Source organism: Artibeus jamaicensis, unplaced genomic scaffold (assembly GCF_021234435.1).
Source record: "Artibeus jamaicensis isolate MK-2021 breed Jamaican fruit bat unplaced genomic scaffold, CSHL_Jam_final contig_391, whole genome shotgun sequence".
NCBI lineage: Eukaryota > Metazoa > Chordata > Mammalia > Chiroptera > Phyllostomidae > Artibeus > Artibeus jamaicensis.
Window position 1 is genome coordinate 15883528 of NW_026521814.1, and position 20679 is coordinate 15904206.

Consider the following 20679-nt stretch of genomic DNA (forward strand, 5'->3'; position numbering starts at 1 on the left):
CAGTGACCTGGAAGGAAGTGAGAAGGAGAATCTAACAATAGCCATTTCAAAACTGCTCAATGGTATGCTCCCATTTTATGAAATCCATGTTTTAATGAGAGGAAACAAAAGTATTTGTTGTTATATTACTTGCTTGGGAAAACAATATGGTAGTTTAGACCAAAGACCAAGGAATCTGACCGTGACAACTGAGAAACTGACCCAGGAAATAGTCCACATAGTAACAAAACTTCATTAGCTGAGGTCGGGACATCGTCAATGCCCCTTGGGATTACCTGGTTTTCCTGTTGGTCCCACTGACATATCCGCAGAACCTGACTCAGTTCCTGCCGCTGCTGCTTCAGGTACTTGTCTAGTTGCCGTCTCCTGTCTTGTAGAAGCTCAAGAAGACTGTCGATCTTCAGGCAGCTATTACGAGCTCCCTGCATCAACTTGGGATTCACATTAGGTCCATCACACTTGAATTTTTCTATGAAGTCAGTGAGTTGTTGACTTTTGTTTAAAAGGGCTAGAGAGTGTTCTAAGAGTTCTAGAAAAAAATTAGAAAGAAAACAGAATAATGATACCTGCAAGCTTTTATATAGTAGCATTTGGACTCTTCATATAAATTAAAATATATATAAGCTTCACACTGAAATAAGAAAGTCAAACATGTAACTATAAAGTGCCTACAATACAATGGCCAAACAACCTGGTCTAACAATCACTACACCACTAACTGCCAAATGACATCATGATTCAGTCCAGGGAGTGAAAAGACTGTGGGATTTGAACACTGGTTCAGGTGGTGTTTACTGGTCTGATGGTGGTTAAGGGACCTAATCTCCTTGGAGTGTTCTGTATTCTGGGGTGATTGACTGACACTGAAGTTTAAAGGTTAACATTTGTAGTGGGCAAAGAAAACAATCAATGAGTGGTGGCCAGGAGCCCAGATGCCAGGGACTATGGCAAGGTGGGACATGTGTGGTCAGTCTAACAGGGTCATGTCACCAGTTCTGACCAACTGTTGACATGAGAGAATATGTTATTGTCAACAGTGCTTCAATTTTTTAAAGAATTATGAATATAGATTTTATGTGAAAGCTTCTTATTTTAAATGTTTGTCATTTGTATTTTTAATACACTAAATATGCTTCTCTGACAAATGAGCCACCAGTTTGTGCCCTCTGGAGTGAATAGGATTGTGGTTTGGGCAACATCTTGCAAAACTGGGAGTTTAGGCAAAAATCAAAGGATCACCAAGGGAGAGAGTGTAAAAGGGGGAGTGGAGAACAGCACTTTGAGAAGCAACCACCCTTGGGGACTAACTGGAGGAGCAGCTGGACAGCTGTGCACTCTCTACCCCAGAAACCTAGGAGTCGTCCATGGCACATCCTCTTCCCTAACCTCACCATTCTCACGACCTGTCAGCTTCACCTCTATCACGACCTCTATCTCCTGCATCTGCCTACTTTTCTCCATCCTGATACAAAAATCATCATCTGTTGCCTAAACCTGTACAGTCACCTATTAATTACATCCCCTCTCTAACACATTCATCCATTCCCAATGTATTAGCTAGAGAGATCTTTTCTAAACATATTATGTTACACACACACACACACACACACACACGAAACAACAGTTTCCCATTGCCTTAGACTTTACAGGCTGGCATGGTCTGGTCTCTCGCTTACCTTTCCAATTGTTTCAGTCTCTCTCCCCTTCATCCCTATCTTCTTTAACTACCTCACACAAGCTATTCTCCCTCCTGCCCCAGAATGTCTGACTGTGTCCTATGCCAGGGACACCATTTTCCTCAACCCCCACCTTCTCCAGCTTCATATTTCAGGTCTTGGTCAATTGTCAGTTCTTCAAAGGACAAATAAGATTGAATTAAATACTCCTATCCCATATTCTCACAGCACAATGTTCCTGTCGTCCACAGTTCTTATGGCTATAGCTTTACATCTAAGTGTTGAGTTAGTTGATTAATCTCTGTCTTTGCCGTTAGTCTCTAATGCACTATGGGGACAAGGACCATGACTGTAACCCCAGCGCTTAGCATAGTGACTGGCACAGGAAAGGCGTTCAACTTTTGCAGAGTGTTTGAATGAGATCAAATGTATTAGGAGAGGGGGGAAGGATTAGGAGAGCTGTAGATGCTAGAGATCAGCTGTCCTCCAGAGACAGAAATAAGAGACAGTGAGAAGATTTGGTGTTTTATGACAGTACACAATAGAAACACAAGGCAAGTTACCAGGTGATAAAGTCAACAAGACAGGAAATCTTTGAGATTTTTGTTCTTACAAGAAACAAAAGGTAGAAAATCAACCTTTTCTTTTTAGGATGAAAACTGTGAAGAACAACAGAGGGTCAGCACATCACCAAATATCACACTACGAGAAATGCACTAAACCACGCCCACTGTACTACTGTGACATTCTGCTTTAGCATTCTAGCACTTTGGCAGCAAACTTCACAGCAATGATTAGGCTGCAGTGGTTGGGTCAATTGTCTCTCTTGACTGACAGCTGGACAGTTGGAAGAGAGAATGAAAGAAGTGAAGATACTATAAAGAGACATCTTGAGATGAAAAGGAAAGAATTTGAAGTGTGCATGGCACATGATCCAAATCTGTCAAATAAGGTAATGAATGGTGTTATCTGCTCAGAATGAGAAAGGCATAATTGTGTGCATGGGGCAATTCAACTGGGAGTCGATAATGCAAGAAACAAACAATAAAAACAACCATAGACTTGAAGGAGAGCAGAGAATGGGATCATTCAAACAGAAGAAGGAAAGTTAAAGAGAACATTAAAATTAGAGCAAATCACTCAAACAAGAGAATGGAATTGGAGGTAAACAACACAAGAGGGACAGGAGGACCAACATCCTGTCTGCCTGGAACAAGTTCTTATGTGGAAGCACAAGAAGCAACTGCAGAAACAAGGTGAAGACAGGTTGTAGAGGCCGTGCCTATTAAACCCAAGAGTTTGAATTTGCATAACCCTAATATACAGATAAATTAATACCATACACAAACACAAAAAGTATGGGCAGGTGGCAGGGTTTCCACATAGTATTTCTTTTCTTTCTTTCCATAACTAGCTCTTACACACTAGACTTTTCAAATGAGAAAGGGAAACACAACTTTAGGTGCTTGGATACTGACAGTGCAATAGGCCATCCTATTCTAGACTTCCGCCAAGATGGAAGTATAGGTGGAGACGCCGTGCTTTCTCACACAACCAAGATTAGAGACAACAAAATATTAGCAACAGAAAACACAGCCAGAACACAGAAAATTGAACTTTTCAGAAGTCTGATAACAACAAATTCTTCAGCCTGACCGGTAAGAGGGGCGAAACCAGCAGCTGGCAGAGTGGGGTCGCACAGGAAAACTCGGTCAGATGGACTCAGGCACGCAGATCCCAGGTGTGGGGTTGCAAAGGGCGGACCCAGTGAGTGACCCAGTGAGCGACTGGCGGATCCGGAGAGGGTGCTGGGCCGCGGGTTGACTGTGCTGGTGCATTCCTGCGCAGACAGACCAGCAAGGGAGTAGGCGGTGAGACGGACCAAGCAGGTCCCAGCGATGGGCAGCAGCAGAGACGGCCGCCATTTCCCAGCTCTGACCCCGCCCCCACGTACAGCGTCACAAGCCAGCGACCCCACCCTGGAGGCCCCGCCCCGCCCCTAAGGTTCTGCTCCTCATACTTAATGCGCGCGAACAGACCAAAAATGGCTCAAGAAGATCTCAAAGCCCCAGAGCCCATAAATCTAAGTGACGAAGAAATAGCAAAACTTTCAGATGCACAGTTCAAAACACTGGTGATCAGGATGCTCACAGAACTGGTTGATTTAAGTCACAAATTAAAGGAACATATGAAGGCTAAACTAATTGAAATGAATGGCAATGCACAGAAAACCAATAGTGATGGAAAGGAAACTGGGACTCAAATCAAAGGAGTGGACCAGAAGGAGGCATAAAAAGACCAACCAGAAAAGAATGAAGAAACAAGAATCCAAAAAAATGAGGAGAGACTCAGGAACCTCCAGGACATCTTTAAATGCTCCAACATCTGAATTATAGGGCTACCAGAAGGGGAAGAAAAACAGTCACCAGTGGAAAACTTATTTGAACAGATAATAAAGGAGAATTTCCCCAATCTGGCAAAGGCAATAGACTTCCAGGAAATCCAGGAAGCTCAGAGAGTCCCAAAGAAGTTGGACCCAAGAAGGAACACACCAAGGCACATCATAGTTGCATTAGCCAAGATTCAAATGAAGGAGAGAATCCTAGAAGCAGCAAGAGATAAGGGGACAGTCACCTACAAAGGAGTTCCCATCAGACTGTCAGCTGATTTCTCAAAAGAGACCTTATAGGCAAGAAGGGGCTGGAAAGAGGTATTCCAAGTCATGAAATCCGAAGACCTACAACCAAGATTACTCTATCCAGCAAAACTTTCATTTAGAATGGAAGGGCAGATAAAGTGCTTCTCAGATAAGATCAAATTCAAGGAGTTCGTCATCACCAAGCCATTATTATATGAAATGTTAAAGGGGCTTACCTAAGAAAAAGAACATAAAAAATATGAACAGTGAAAGGACAGCAAATGCACAGTTATTAACAACCACATCTAAAACAAAAGCAATCTAAAAGGACAGCTAGATCATGAGCAGAACCATAGAAATGAAGATCTCATGGAGGGTTCGCAACAAGGGAGTGGGAGGAGAAGGGGGGAGAAGGTACAGAAAATAAGTAGCATAGACGGTAGGTAGAAAATAGATAGGGGGGAGGGCAAGAATAGTATGGGAAATATAGAATCCAAAGAACTTGAGACACATGGTCATAAACTAAAGAGGGGGAATAGTAGGGGTGGGGAGTGCAGGGTGGAGGGGAATGAAGGGGGGAATAGAACAACTGTAATGGCATAATCAATAAAATAAAAATTTTAAAAAATACATATAATTAGCCAAAATTTCCATTTGCAATATTTTTCTGGTTTCTGTTTCAGCTTCTGCCAAAACAGTATAACCACTACTACAGTATCTTGCCAGGAGTACAGCCTCCTAAGCCAAAGTTAACTTGCAAAACGTGCCCGGGCTAAAGTCAGTCTGTCACGGCTACTAAGACGGTCATTAAAGAGGCTCAACTGTTCCCTCGGTTCCCTTTGTCAGTTCCTTACATTTTACTCTCATACTGTTTATGTTTTTCTAGTTATTTATTCCTTCAGTTGATCATTCATGGTGCTGTATTTTTTCTCAAGGCTTAACTATCTACCTGTACCCTGACTTTCAAAAAATACAAAATCTCCACAGTTCATTTCTTTTAAAGATTGAACTTGTATTCTTTGTTTTTTAATATGAGTAAATTTTATTTTGCAAGCATTAACAGAAATATGATGCTGGAGAAATACATATGTCTGATTACTTATGCAGTATATTTAATCCAGGGTCAGATTTGTGAGAGCCACAAACTGAAGTAGGCAACAAATGATGAGCATCAGTATCAGAGCTCCAATCAGGTCCCTGGGTAACACTGCATGTTCTAAAATTACTTGAAGAATGCATCATTAAAACATAATTTCAGACCATTTTTTAAAAGTGGAACAGGGAAAGGTTTTGTGTTGTTTTTTTTTTGTTCAGTTAATTTAAGCCAGTACTTCATCAAATCCAGTTCCTTTTTATAAAACTGTTTTTGAAGAGTTGGGCTAATCCTCATGAAAAAAAATCATTTTTAAAGACCTTATGAAAAGCTATTCTAACATTCTTTTTTTATTATATTTTTCCATGATCATTTGTCCCCCTTATATCCTCCTCCCTCTCCACACCCAGCAATCACCACACTATTGTCCATGTCCATGAGTGCTTTTTCCTTTTTGCTCAATCCGTCCATCCCCTGACCTCCTCCCACCACATACCTATCGACCTGCTCTGTATCTATGAGTCTTGTTAGTTCAGTTTGCTCATTAAATTCCACATATGAGTGAAATCACATGGTATTCGTCTTTCTCTGACTGGCTTACTTCACTTAGCATAATGTTCTCTAAGTCTATCTATGCTGTTGCAAAGGGTAGTATCTTCTCCTTCTCCTTCTTTTAACTAGTCAGCGGTAGAGATTGAATTTTTTGCATTTACAAAATCCTACTTACTGACATAATACTTTGTCATGTCAAGCTAGTAGATGTTTAATCAGTTTTAATTGTTTTGATTATCATTATATCTCAAAAAGTAGCAATGAAGTATATTTTAAACTAATACCTATACAGTTTGCTATAATTAAGCATAAATAGAAAATTCATGATGGATAAATGAGGAATGTACACAAGTTAAGTGAATTTAGAGCTTGCTAAACAATCTTTCCAAATGCTTATTTTATAAAAAGTATCCAGGTCACAGACTTGCCATTGAGATCATGGATGACATTTCTTCCTAATACATTTTAAAGCATTCCAATGTTCCTCCATGGATTGATGTTTCTTAAGCTCATTCAATGAGCATTTTCAAATATACACGAAAGCAGAAGGAACAGTATAATGGGCCCCAATACACCTATATCTCAGCTACATTTAAGCCATATATAACATCTAAGGATAAGGAAGTAATAATATGATTATTCCTGCGAGGAAGCTTCTCATGTGTCACGTTTATTGCATAAGGCAGTAGGCAGTCTGGGGGTGCAGCTGTGATCCGTCAGCACTCAGAACCGACTTTCTTTCCTCAAGGTCTCCACAGTACCATGTGTATTACTCAAGTTCCCAGCATTCTATCTTGTCTTACATTGTCATTAAACACAAATAACACCCCATAAACATACTTTGGAATGGTTGCTCTTCTAAGTCCTGGAGATTCAGAGATGTACTAGCCCCTGCCCTTCAGAGTCTCACAACTTGGTGACAGTGACAAATAAGGGAATAACGGATTGCAGTGCACGGGCTGAGTGGCATAGCACAGAGGGCACTCAGCAGTAAATGGGCACAGGCCCCACTGAACTGTGGGGCTCCAGAGGGCAAGGGCCATGTGCTTCCCTGACACACAACTCTGGGTCTCTCTCCTGGCATGGGTTCAAAAGATATTGTTTAATTATGTGTTGTGAAATTGAGGGTCACCAGGCTGGTAAGTGGTCTGGAAACTATGCTTTCTGAAAAACACTTTAGCTAACTAGGCATGTTTCATCCATTGAAGAGAAGGCTGGAGAGGACACATTAGTTTTCAACTATTTGAGGAATTGTCATGCAGAGGAAAAAACAAACTTAGTCTGGAACATTCCAAAGGGCAGGAACTTCAATCCATTCATCCTGGTTATGGCTTCTACAAGGTCACAGAATAGGTTTCTAACATACAAAATGCCTTAGTGTTGGTGAATAAGGAAAAGGTATAAGGGAAGCTAAATGAAATACAATGAATATTAGGGATAAGTTTGATTATGGTTTCTACAGTCATTACATCATTAACCTTTGTCTTCCTAAGATTCCCATTTTGTTGTACTCATTGATCAACATTTCAGAACCTTGATAGGATGGCTAGCTTCATTAATAAATATATTTTTATTGAAATATAATTGGTTATAATAAGTTTCAGGTACACATTATAGTGATTCAATATTTACATACATTACAAAATGATCACCACAGTAAGTCTAGTTACTATCTGGTAACCATTATTATAATGTGATTGACTATATTCCCTAAGCTGTACATTAATCTAAGCCCAACTGTGGAAGTAACCCAAGTGTCTACCAATGGATGAATGGAGAAAAAGATAAAAATCCATGGTAGGGCTAGGACTTCCGCCAAGATGGAGGCATAGGTGGAAACACTTTGCCTTCTCACACAATCAAGTTTAAAGACAATAAAGTTTTAGTAACAAAAAATGCAGCCAAAACACAGAAAATTGAACTATATGGAAGTCCAACAAGAACGAACCCTTCAGCCAGACCGGTAAGAGGGGTGGAGCCAGCAGTGGAGCTGGTTGGGCAGGAAAGATCCCCAGACCTAGTTGTGCAGGCAGCCATGGGCAGATCCTAGGTGTGGGGTAGCAATGGGTAAACCTAGTGAGGGTGCAAGGTGGCAGGCTGACCACGGTCACACATTCGTGCGCAGATAAACCAGTGAAGAAGTGAGCAGTGTGGCAGACTGTGCAGGCTCCAGCTTCAGGGAGCAGCAGAGGGCACTGCTATTGCCCCTCCTTGACCCCGCCCCCACATACAGTGTCACAACCCAGCGACCTGGGTGGCCCTACCCTGGTGAACACCTAAGGCTCTGCTCCTCATATATAACAGGTGCCAATAGACCAAAACATGGCTCAAGAAGAACTTAAAGCCCCAGAGTCCATAACTTTAAGTGACTGAGAAATAGCCAAACATTCAGATGCACAGTTCAAAACACTGGTGATCAGGATGCTCACAGAACTGTTTGATTTTAGTCACAAATTAGAGGAACAAGTGAAGGCTAAACTAATTGAAATGAAGGGAAATGCACAGGAAACCAATAATGATGGAAAAGAAACTGGGACTCAAATCAAGGGAGTGGACCAGAAGGAAGAAAAAAATGACCAAACAGAAAAGAATGAAGAAACAAGAATTCAAAAAAATGAGGAGAGGCTTAGGAACCTTCAGGACATCTTTAAATGCTCCAACATCTGAATGATAGGGGTACCAGAAGGGGAAGAGGAACAGCCATGAGTGGAAACCTTATTTGAACAAATAATAAAGGAGAACTTCCCTAATTTGGCAAAGGCAATAGACTTGCAGGAAATCGAGGAAGCTCAGAGAGTCCCAAAGAAGTTGGATCCAAAAAAGAAACATCATAATTACATTATCCAAGATTAAAATGAAGGAGAGAATCCTACAAGCAGCAAGAGATAAGGGGACAGTCTCCTACAAAGGAGTTCCCATCAGACTGTCAGCTGATTTCTCAAAAGAGACCTTACAGCCAAGAAGGGGCTGGAAAGAGGTATTCCAAGTCATGAAATCCAAAGACCTACAACCAAGATTGCTCTATCCAGCAAAACTTTCATTTAGAATGGAAGGACAGATAAAGTGCTTCTCAGATAAGATCAAATGCAAGGAGTTCATCATCACCAAGCCCTTATTATATGAAATGTTAAAGGGGCTTATCTAAGAAAAAGAACATAAAAAACATGAACAGTGAAAGGACAGCAAACTCATAGTTATTAAGAACCACACCTAAAACAAAAGCAAACTAAGAGGACAGCTAGATCAGGAGTGGAACCATAGAAATGAAGATCACATGGAGGGTTAGCAACAGGGAAGTATGAGGAGGAGAAGGGGGAAGAAGGTACAGAAAATAAGTAGTATAGATGGTAGGTAGAAAATAGACAGGGGGGAGGGCAAGAATAGTATGGGAAATATAGAATCTAAAGAACTTGAGACACGTGGTCATATACTAAGGGGGGGAATGGTGGGGGAGGGGTGTGCAGCATGGAGAGGAATGAAGGGGAGGAAATAGAACAACTGTAATGGCATAATCAATAAAACATATTTTTAAAAAACAAAAGAAAAATCCGTGGTAGGTATATACAATAGAATTCTACTCATCCAGTAGAAGAACGAACTGTTGCCATTTGCCAGAACGTGGATGGACTAGGGTAGGAGAAACAGGTAAAGGGTATGAAGAGGAATAAATTTCAGTTATAAAATAAATAAGTTACAGATATATTTTATTTCCTTAAGTTTAAAAATGATAAATATCACTATGGTCTGAATGTTTGTGCCCCTAAAATTCACATGTTGAAATCTTAATGCCCAAGATGGCGGCACTAGGAGGTGGGGTCCTTGGGAGGGGATTAGGTCACGAGAGCGGAGGCTTCATGAGTAGGATTCATCCTCTTATTAAAAGAGCCCTCATAGAGCTTCCGACCCCCTCCCCTGTGTGAGGACACACGGGAAATCTGCACCCTGGGGGAGAGCCCTCAGCTGACTGGGTTGGCACCTGATCTCAGACTTCCAGTCTCCAGAACTGTGAGAAATAAATGTCTGTCATTTATAAGCCACCAAGTCTGTGGCATTTTACTATAACAGTCTGAAAAGACTAAGTCAGATATGCAGTCGTTAAGTGAAAATCAGAATTTTGTCCTTGCATATCCATTTTAAATCAGCTAATCTTAATCATATCCCACTGAATTACTTGTTAAACAAATCCCATCTACTCCTATTTTATGAAAACAAAGCCCTCAGAGCCGCCATTGGGCACATCCTGCCTGGATATCCAGAGCCAGACATTATGACCAGAGTCCCCTGTGATCTCTGTGCTTCAGGTATCACGTAGAGGAACACAAAATGTCACAATAAACATGCCATGAGGATGGAAGGATGGGAGAATATTTTGTCATCACAAAAATGAACTACGTTTTCCGCCTTCAGCCAGCATGTGCATCCATCTTCACAGATTAAGAAGAGGCCTGGTGGACACTTGCACACGGCACCCTGAAAGGCAAGGCAGCAATCCCACTCGAGCTCCGGGAGGCCAGGGCCCTGTGGTCTGAGCAGCGTGTGACCCGCCTACCACAGGCCCTAGCAACTCTGAGGGAGCCAAAATAACAACAACAATAAAACAGCATTAAGGCCACTTTTCCATTTCCGCTCCAACCCAAAATATGTATGGAAAAGTCCCCACTCCCACACACTCACTCCCTAAAAAATGCTTGCATTTGATTGCCTCAGTACTGAACGTCTTCAACAAAAGCATCCATCGCTGTCAGGCTCCTGGAGGTAAAGTTGCTGTGAGGCTCATACTGGGTGACGAAGACTGAGACCACAGACCCATCTCAGTGACCTGGACCCAGGCTCCCTTTCCAGGGTCCTAAGAGGAATCTTTTGTGATTCTGTTCACCCTCTTTGGACCCAGCTGGATTGCTGTTGCTGTGCAAAAGTGAGCAGGCTGCTGTGTTAAGGCCATTGCTTCTGGTGCTGTTGATAATTAATCCCTCAGCATAGTGACAGGTCCTCAACAACAACAATCAGTTAAAATTACATGTATGTATGTGGTAGCATCTCATAATTTACATAGGAAAGATTGAGCCCTTTAATCTTTGACTTTTAGAAAAGTTGTGATCTATTATCTAGGGTCCCTTTCCAGGGTGATAGAAACACACGATCTATCTGTGGCCTTAAAACCTCTTTTTGCCCCTTGTCCAGTACAATCAAGCTGGTCAAGCTTGAAGCTGAGTTAGAACTGTGACGAATGAGTGCAGGAAAGCATCCACTCATCCCCAGGTTTTTGGCAGTAATAATTAGAAAAATGCATTAGAAAGAAAAGAAGTGCTGTTCTTATCTCCCCTGCTTCCTCAGAAAAAATTACAATAAGCAGCTCCTCTTTCACAGATGCCTTCCCTACTGCAACTCTGCCCACCCCAAATTCTGTTAGAAAAGGGCTAGATACAAATTATTGGTTAACAATTAGACTACCTTTATAGTTGTTCAGAGGGAGCTGACAGTGTTTTAATTAGATTTTTTCACTTGGAAAATTTTCACAACTCCATTCTTTTTAAAAACTGCAATAACGAAAGGGATCGCCCTTATCCAGAGCTGGTATTTAAAGGCTGATCTCCACTCACTTTCCCTGAAAAGAAGCGGTCACTGAATCCAAGCATTTATTTGACCAAGAAATAGCTTTGGTGGACCACCAGGTGCCAACGCCTTGCTAGATGCTGAGGATACACAGGGGCACAAGGTGAGCATGGCCCCTGTGCTCGGGAACTAAAATGGAGCGGACTGAGTGACGTCCAGGGTTCCCATGATCTCCCAGAGGCTGTTCCTCCACCATCTCCTCAGAATCATCTACAACTACTTCTTTCTTGCAGAAGATGACTGAGAAAAGAGCTTTCTTTAATCTTTCTTGGAATGAGCTGAGGTATATGTAAACAGGTAAATTAAAAATACAGTCATACAGAAGCATTCTCCCATTAACATCTTTTAAAATATTTAAAAGCTTATGTGAAGAATGAACACATTTCTTGCCTTTGGTATGACGTTCATGAAGCTGAAGGAGTGATTTTAAGGACTCCGTGCTCTCAAACTCCTGAGTGTTCTGGAGGAAATCTTCTGCTTGATCTATTTTAATAGCAAACTACAAGAGAAGTAGAGGGAAGAGGCATTTGAAAAAATAAAAGTTAATTTGCCACTTTTAGTTATACACAGGTTTTTAAAAGTGAATTAATAGCCTAGCTGACTCTGTATGTGTTTGTGTGAGGTGTGGGCCCGGGTGAACATGTGCTGGCTTAGGGTGTTTGTGTGAGGGCGTGTGTTCACATGCAGCCAACTGACAAAATACCAAGGTAATGATGTTTTTTTTTTGCATTCCTTTCTTACCTGGAAAAACATCATGTATAATGTAATAGACCAAACTGCTTACTATTCAAATGTCTATTGCAATTTTCAACTAAAATTTTTGTGTCCATTGTAATGAATACAGCCACTTTTAACATTATAGGCAGTTTGTCAAAAAAATTACTAGAACATTTGATAGGAGAAACTAACAGAAGTTTGGCTAACCAGTGACGACATAATTATAAAAAATTTAACTTAAGAACCCATGTAGAGGGAAGGTTGAAATACAGGCTTTTTCCCCCTCTATAATTAGACCTAGATCTGAAAAATGCAAGTTTCAAAATAATACATAGTCCAATCCCATTTTCAAATTCCATTTTAGCCAAAAGGCCAAGAAGCAATGTCTAATCCCATTTCTTACACAAAGCCTACACACACACACACACATGTTATGTATATCCTATATATATATATCTTATACATAGGCTTTGTGTATATATATAAAATACATACATTGTTACATTATGAGAATAAATGGGTTTGGGTATAGGTTTAGGGAGGTAAAAGTTTAATTTCTAGATTTATAATTTGTAAGTTTGTTTGCATTTTTATAAATAATTGTATACATTATTTGTATAAATAAAATGAGATTTGATACAGCAAGAATGAAAAATGGAAAATTTCTCCTCTGTTTCAAGAAAAAAATGGCAATTTGAACTTGACATCCTAAATGGTGGGGAATATGATCAATTTCTTTTTTGTGGTTCTCCATGAGGAGGTAGAAAGGGAGATGCTTGAAGTGCTGTTAAAATTCTCAGGGGACTAATCTTAGAAAACAGGTTTAGAAAGGTCAAAGCATATTTGGTTATGCTAGTATAGCATATTCATAGTAGCAGACAGATGGTTTAACATGAAGATTCAAAGGTAATTATTATAGTTTATAAGAGCATTTTAATCAACATGTCCACCTTTGGATCAAGTGTAGATAAATTATAAAGGTACCATATCAGAAAGAAAGACAAAAGGTGTCACAGTGCTTGTGCTTTTTTGAGATTTTTCTTTGGTGATTTTTAATACTTTTATGTAACTATTTGATGAATGAGGTCTATGTTATCATTGTTATGATAGCCATATAAGACCCAGTTATAAACAGCATAGGACAATGAGAGAATGAGTGTGTCTTCTTTAGAAATGCAGGGAAGGCCTCCATCATAATGTCAGAACATCTGATGGGCACCTGCCATTGTCACTTAGGGACAATGTTTCTAAATTGAAGCACTATGTTGGAGAAGAGAACAGCCTTTCTGATGGTTCAGTGTATGAGTCAGAAACTGTCCTCTAGTAAGTATCCACTGTGCAATAGGAAATTATTTGCATTTTTGAAGAACTCTTGAATGCACGTAGTCCCATAAGGGAATCCTATCCACACGTCACATCTCTAATTCATTCCATTTCTGACAACTGATTTTAAAAGCATTCCTTGAGCAGAACTTTCAAACAAAAACAAAAAAATAGAAACCATGTAGGTAATTTGTTTTTTCCCTGTAAAATATTGCAAAGAGTTTTGGAGTCCTATATATTTCAGCTTGTTATTTAAAAATTCGTAAACAAACAAACAATTTTACTAAGTGAAAGCTTCCCTAAAATACTATTAACTTCCATCTTATGGGTGTTATCTTTCCCCCACTTTTCTTTTTTCTTTGGCTTATATAGAATAGAAATAATGATGAGAGGGATTTTAAAAAAAACCCTATTTTTAATGTTAGTCTTTCTCTTTTTAAAAAAATCATTAATGAAAATGCTTTGATGTACAGAAGGGGTGGGGAGTATCATGTAGAGCTTTGTTGTAAACTAAGTATACAGTGGTCCACAAAATTGGAAGCAGGGTGATACAAGAAGGTCATTTTAATATGAAGAACTCATACAACTCAACACCAGAAAGACAAATAACCCAATTAAAAAATGGGCAGAGGACCTGAACAGACACTTCTCCAAAAAGGACACACAGAGGGTCCACTGACAGATGAAAAGATGCTCAATATCACTAACCATCAGAGAGATGCAAATTAAAACCACAATGAGATATTACCTTCCTCCTGTCAGAATGGCCATCATTAATAAATCAACAAACAAGTGCTGGTGAGGATGTGGAGAAAAGGGAACCCTAGTGCACTGTTGGTGGGAATGCAGACTGGTGCAGCCACTGTGGAAAACAGTATGGAATTCCCCCCAAAAAAACCTAAAAATGGAACTGCCTTTTGACCCAGTGATTCCACTGCTGGGAATATACCCTAATAATCCTGAAACACCAATTCAAAAGAACTTAGGCACACCAATGTTCAGAGCAGCGCTATTTATAATAGGCAAGTGCTAGAAAAAGTCTAAGTGCCCATCAGTAGATGTGCGAATAAAAAAACTGGTACATTTACATGATTGAATACCATGCAGCAGAAACAAAGAAAGAAGTCCTACTTTTTACAATAGCATGGATGGAACTCGAGAATATTATGATTAAGTGAAATAAGCCCACTGATGAAAAATACACACAATGTAATCTCACTTATAAGAGGAATTAAATGAGGACTTCCACCAAGATGGAGGCGTAGGTGGAAACATTGTGCCTTCTTGCACAACCAAGTTTAAAGACAACAAAGTTTTAGTAAAAAAAGGCGCAACCAAAACACAGAAAATTGAACTATACTGAAGTCCGACAGCAATGAACCCTTCAGCCAGACGGGTAAGAGGAACGGAGCCAGCAGCTGGCTGAGCAGGGTTGCACAGGAAAAAGTGGCCAGACCGACCCAGGTGCGTGGTGGGTCGGCGGTTGGCGAATCCCCATGTGTGGGGTTCTGACAGGTGGACCCAGTGAGGGCGCGGGGTGGCAGGCTGACCAGGGTCACACATTCGCGCGCAGATAAACCAGCGAAAAAGTGAGCAGTGAGACGGACCGAGCAGGCCCCAGCTGTGGGAAGCGGCAGAGGGAACCACTATTGCCCCACTCTGGCCCTGCCCCCATGTACAGCATCACAAAACCAGCGACCTGGGTGGCCCCGCCCTGGTGAACAACTAAGGCTCCGCTCCTCATACTTAATGACCAAACAGGGCTCAAGAAGAACTCAAAGTCCCAGAGCCCATAACTCTAAGTGACCGAGAAATAGCCAAACTTTCAGATGCACAGTTCAAAACACTGGTGATCAGGATGCTCACAGACTGGCTAATTTTAGTTACAAATTAAAGGAACATATGAAGGCTAAACTAATTGAAATGAAGGGAAATGCACAGGAAAGAAACAGTGATGGAAAGGAAACTGGGACTCATATCAAGGGAGTGGACCAGAAGGAAGAACAAAATGACCAAACAGAAAAATATGAAGAAACAAGAATTCAAAAAAATGAGAAGAGACTTAGGAACCTCCAGGACATCTTTAAATGCTCCAACATCCGAATTATAAGGGTACCAGAAGGGGAAGAGGAACAGCCATGAGTGGAAACCTTATTTGAACAAATAATAAAGGAGAACTTCCCCAATCTGGCAAAGGAAATAGACTTGCAGGAAATCCAGGAAGCTCAGAGAGTCCCAAAGAAGTTGGACCCAAGAAGGAACACACCAAGGCACATCATAATTACATTATCCAAGATTAAAATGAAGGAGAGAATCCTAGAAGCAGCAAGAGATAAGGGGACAGTCACCTACAAAGGAGTTCCCATTAGACTGTCAGCAGATTTCTCAAAAGACATCTTACAGGCAAGAAGGGGCTGGAAAAAAGTATTCCAACTCATGAAATCCGAAGACCTACAACCAAGATTGTTCTATCCAGCAAAGCTTTAATTTAGAACAGAAGGATAGATAAAGTGCTTCTCAGATAAGATCAAATTCAAGGAGTTCATCATCACCAAGCCCTTATTATATGAAATGTTAAAGGGACTTACCTAAGAAAAAGAAGATAAAAAACATGAACAGTGAAAGGACAGCAAACTCACAGTTATTAACAACCATACCTAAAACAAAAGCAAACTAAGAGGACAGCTAGATCAGGAGTGGAAGCAAAGAAATGAAGATCTCATGGAGGGTTAGCAACAGGAGAGTGGGAGGAGGAGAAGGGGGAAGAAGGTACAGAAGATAAGTAGTATAGACGGTAGGTAGAAAATAGATAGGGGGAGGGCAAGAATAGCATGGGAAATATAGAATCTAAAGAACTTGAGACACGTGGTCATAAACTAAAGGGGGAGGAATGGTGGGGGAGGGGTGTGCAGGGTGGAGGGGAATGAAGGGGGGGAATAGAACAACTGTAATGTCATAATCAATAAAATTAAAAACAACAATGAAAAAGAGGAACTAAATGAACAAAACAAACATGCACAAAATAGAACCGGAGACGTGAAACAGAATGACAATGGCCAGAGGGGAGAGAGAAGAGGGATAATGGTGGAAAGAAGGGGAAGGGACTAGTCAAAAAATATATATTAATGACTCATGGACAACAGTGTGGGGATTGACTGGAAACAGGGGTGTAGATTGGGCAGAGAAGGGCAAACAGGGAAAAATTGGGACAACTGTAATAGAACAACAATAAAATAATAATAAGAAGAAGTAATATTTTTAAATAAATAAAATTAGTATATAATATAAAAGAAAAGAAACAGTCATTTTATTAGGGATTGGAGTTCTGGGTTGAATGATAGGTTGACTTAGTTTTATTTTATGAATTATCTGGAAGTAATTTCTCAAAGAGAAAATCAGCTAGCATTAATGCTACTCCATAGTGAGAAACAAATATTGAGTGTAATGTTTGGAAAAACAATAATTCCCTGTGCTCAAATGAGCAGAATGTCAAGGGCAGTTGATACCTCCACCTCACTTACTAAGATAGAATAAATCAGGTGTATCTATAATATGACCTCTGTAGGTATATTTCACCTGGTTCTTCTCACGAAAGAAAATTTTGCATAGAACTTTCCTCAAATTGATCTGTAAAATTAACTGTGAGTTGGACTTCTGTGTTCAAATTATGGAAAATAAACCTTGAAAATTACAATAAGGTTTTGCTCCTCCTTTTTACTTTTAACCGAGTTTGTGAGGCATGAGATTGTCTACCTCAATTACTATGTTCTATCACTAAACTTCTTTCCTTCATTATTTTGAATTTAAGTCCTGAATTGTCGGCTTGGAAATGTCATATTTTTCAAAGTGTGTGCTTTATCATCATGCAGCAGTGCTCTCACATGGAAATGAATGTACTGCCATTTGACAGAGTAGTTAAAAGTGAAATTTCCAATAACTGTCATGCCAACCATAACATCTCTTTTGATAGTGTTCTTTAAGCATCACATTTTAAAATTTGGAACCTCAGAACACTGCAGAATTTAAGAAAAATCATAGGGGAAATGACCTTTTTAGCCCCAGGACTTTTTCTTCCCTTACATTTTAATGAGTTCAAACTGCAGTAACTCAACTATATGCCTCGGAAAAGTACTTTATAAAATGCTATGCTCACAATTCAAACATTCCATGGATTATTCTGCAATTCCCTTTGGGTAAGCAGCAGAACTTTTAGTTAACAACTTTTAGTTGATAAGAACATTCTACACCACCATTTCCTAGAAATCCTATATTCAGGGGTATTTGTTTGATTTAGTAATTATGTTACTATCTTCTACAAAAGGAAATATAATGACTTATAAGTAGAGTTCCCACTTTTATTTAATATTTTACTTAACTTTAATGAACTGTACTTAGTTTTTGGTTGAAGGCCTACATTTAAAATATTAAAATCTTATGTTTTAACAGTCACAAAATAAATGTAATATACATATATACATATATAATACTGGTTATTGTGACTTTTTTTGAACCAGTTGCAATGTCTATATGTAGAAATAAAACATTTTCAGGAGTGCTACCCATTTGTTCTGATATAGAGAAGGCAGAAGTAGGTGTTTTTCGTTGTTGTCTTTTTTTAAATACAAACCTCCAAGGCACTTTCAAAAAATTCGGAGGTCAACTTGAGGAGCTCCCTTCGTCTTTCAAGCATGGAGACCAGGGCTGCCCAGGCTTCCCCCAGGGTGCTGGCCATGGCGTCATACACCTGACTCTGATCCTTGTTCTCTGCGGCTGTCTTGTCTGCTTCCTGCAAGAGTTCCCACACCCGATCTTCCAAAGCCTAATCAGGGGGGAAAAAATGGTATAAGGCAGAGTGCCACTCAATGTAAGAATACAGGATCACATTTTAAACACATGGATATATGAAACTGCATGTGGTCAAGGAAGGTCTAGAACAGAATTTATAAACTCAAATTGCTATGCAGACAGGCAGATCAAGCAGGCAGGACGGAGCAGTGGAGTCTGTGCTGAACCAGGCTCCCAGCATTCACATTGCTCAAATCTAGAGATTTATCAGGGGTACACATCTACATTCCCAGGGGTACAGAGTGTTCGTTAACCTCACATTAAAGAAAATTTTTAAAAAAAGAAAAAAAAAAGCTAATTTGATCACATCCAGAGTGCTAAAAATAAATTGTGAGAAATGAAACTCAGTAAAACTTACTATTTATTTTAAATAATCGTTAGTTTATGTTTGCGAAGCTGAATGTAAATATTAAGACTAGATTTTTAGGAAAGAGTACTCATAATGTAAGAGTGAGAATATCTGTAACCAACATTACAGATTGAAGAAAATATGGACAATTAAGGAGAACATGTGCTTACAGAATTATCTGATGTGGGGATAGGAGGAGGATCCCAAAGATTCTGTTTCATTCTTGAAGTTGGCAAAAAAAAAGCATAATTTTAAAAATAAAATAAACTAAAATAATGTAAGCTCCAAAATGTCAGATACATTCACAGATGTACAATCATTTGCTATCCATTATACATTCAAGGTTCTCTCATCCTTAATAAAGAAGGAAAATAAAATCCGTAATGCAACACAACATCTAAACCAGGGCCCCATCATTTCGCAGCTTACTCAGAAAAAGTCTCCGGCAGATTGCGTTGGACCTGCCGAAGAACTCTTCACAAATATCCACTGAACACCTGCCAGCTCTGTTCTCTCTGGTCTCTAGGCTAAGCCAAACAAATGACTGTCTAAATTGCCAGGAGAGTTAGACCAAATGTGTGTACTTTCCTATACTACTTTGAGAGCATACTATCTAGGCATTTTCTTCCCATGTGACGAACTTTAGATTATCTTAAGGGCCGATTAATTTGGTATTGTGCATGTTTCATTATATATTTTTGCCATTTAAAGGGAATAACTTGGCCTCAGTTTCTACTTATAATATGTTTCTACTCCAAGAATATGTAAAGGAGAAGGAAACAGTTATGTTAGGAGTTTTTAATGTAAGATATCTCATTCATCTGCCAAAGGCTGTAGTAAAAACTGCCACTAGGAGACTTTGATGATTCCATGCTGGAGATGCAGAGGAGAATAGGAAACAATGGGCAATGACTTCGTCTAGAGCAAAGCAAGAGATCACTTAGCCTTTAATGATATTTTTAAAAATTTGACACAAAGGTGGTAAGATAAATCTGGAGCTGGCTATTCCCATGGCTGATAGTATTGTTTTTAGAAGTATATTTTACACAGAATTCTTCAACCTTGTTAAACACATGTAACTTAGTACCTCTTAATACTGTTCTTTCCCCACTGAAGCGACACTATAAATCAGTGATACAAAGGTTTCAGGGGCAGCGTGGAGGACTGCAATTCTGGTTTTCCAGTATTTGCTTGGGATTCTCCCATGACCTCCAATGTGAACTGCAAAATGTATTCACTGGTATTCCAAGGCCAGAACATTACTGCAGAACCCTTGGGGTTTAATTTGTTACAATTTGCATTTTTTTGGAGATTTTCTTCAAGAAAGCCAATAAACATTCTGCTTTAAGGATTGGCAGAAAATTGTCTGCTTCAAATTCTCTTGGAATTTTAGATTACTCTTGGGGTGCTGAGATCAGAGGCCAAGTGAAGTCCTGTGCTCCCAAGGGCCTATCAACCCCCTTCTGAAACATTGGAGGAGAGGGGGACTCAAACAGAGGGACTCAAACTAGGCAGGATTCACAGAGCAGTGATATTTTTCAGCCAATCCAAAGACCTAAGATAATGACCAACTGAAGTGTATTTTTGTGAGATTCCTGAAATGAAGCATGATCTGAATCCAAAGCCGAAATCTACTATGTGGGTGTTTGAAATGTAATACTTGGGTCTCTGATATGTGTTCAGATTTGGTAAAGGTGTTGGGAAGGCTTTTAGTTCTCCTAGTCTTCAACTTTCTATGGTTGCCCACGTATCATGTCATCCTACCAGTCAGGCCTTCTCTTCAGAATCTGGTGCTTGTACAAGTTCTGCCAGCAAGGAGGGAATGCGGTTCTATTTTAATGCCAGTTGCTGAGCCCCGGAGGAGATTACCTCT

At 39.9% G+C, this 20679-nt stretch overlaps 1 protein-coding gene across 4 annotated transcripts in view; it reads right to left on the minus strand.

Moving 5' to 3' along the window:
• The window catches only part of CCDC141 (coiled-coil domain containing 141), a 166196-nt gene that overhangs the window by 115287 nt on the left and 30230 nt on the right, over positions 1-20679 (minus strand). For 3 of the 4 annotated variants that reach the window (XM_037130057.2, XM_037130055.2, XM_037130052.2), the window contains exons 3-5: positions 18240-18431; positions 11963-12071; positions 276-529 (exon numbers count right to left, since the gene is read on the minus strand). In XM_037130057.2, the coding sequence (XP_036985952.2) occupies positions 276-529; positions 11963-12071; positions 18240-18431 (555 nt within the window). The remainder of the gene's footprint in view (positions 1-275; positions 530-11962; positions 12072-18239; positions 18432-20679) is intronic. The other variant, XM_037130059.2, reaches the window with a different exon arrangement.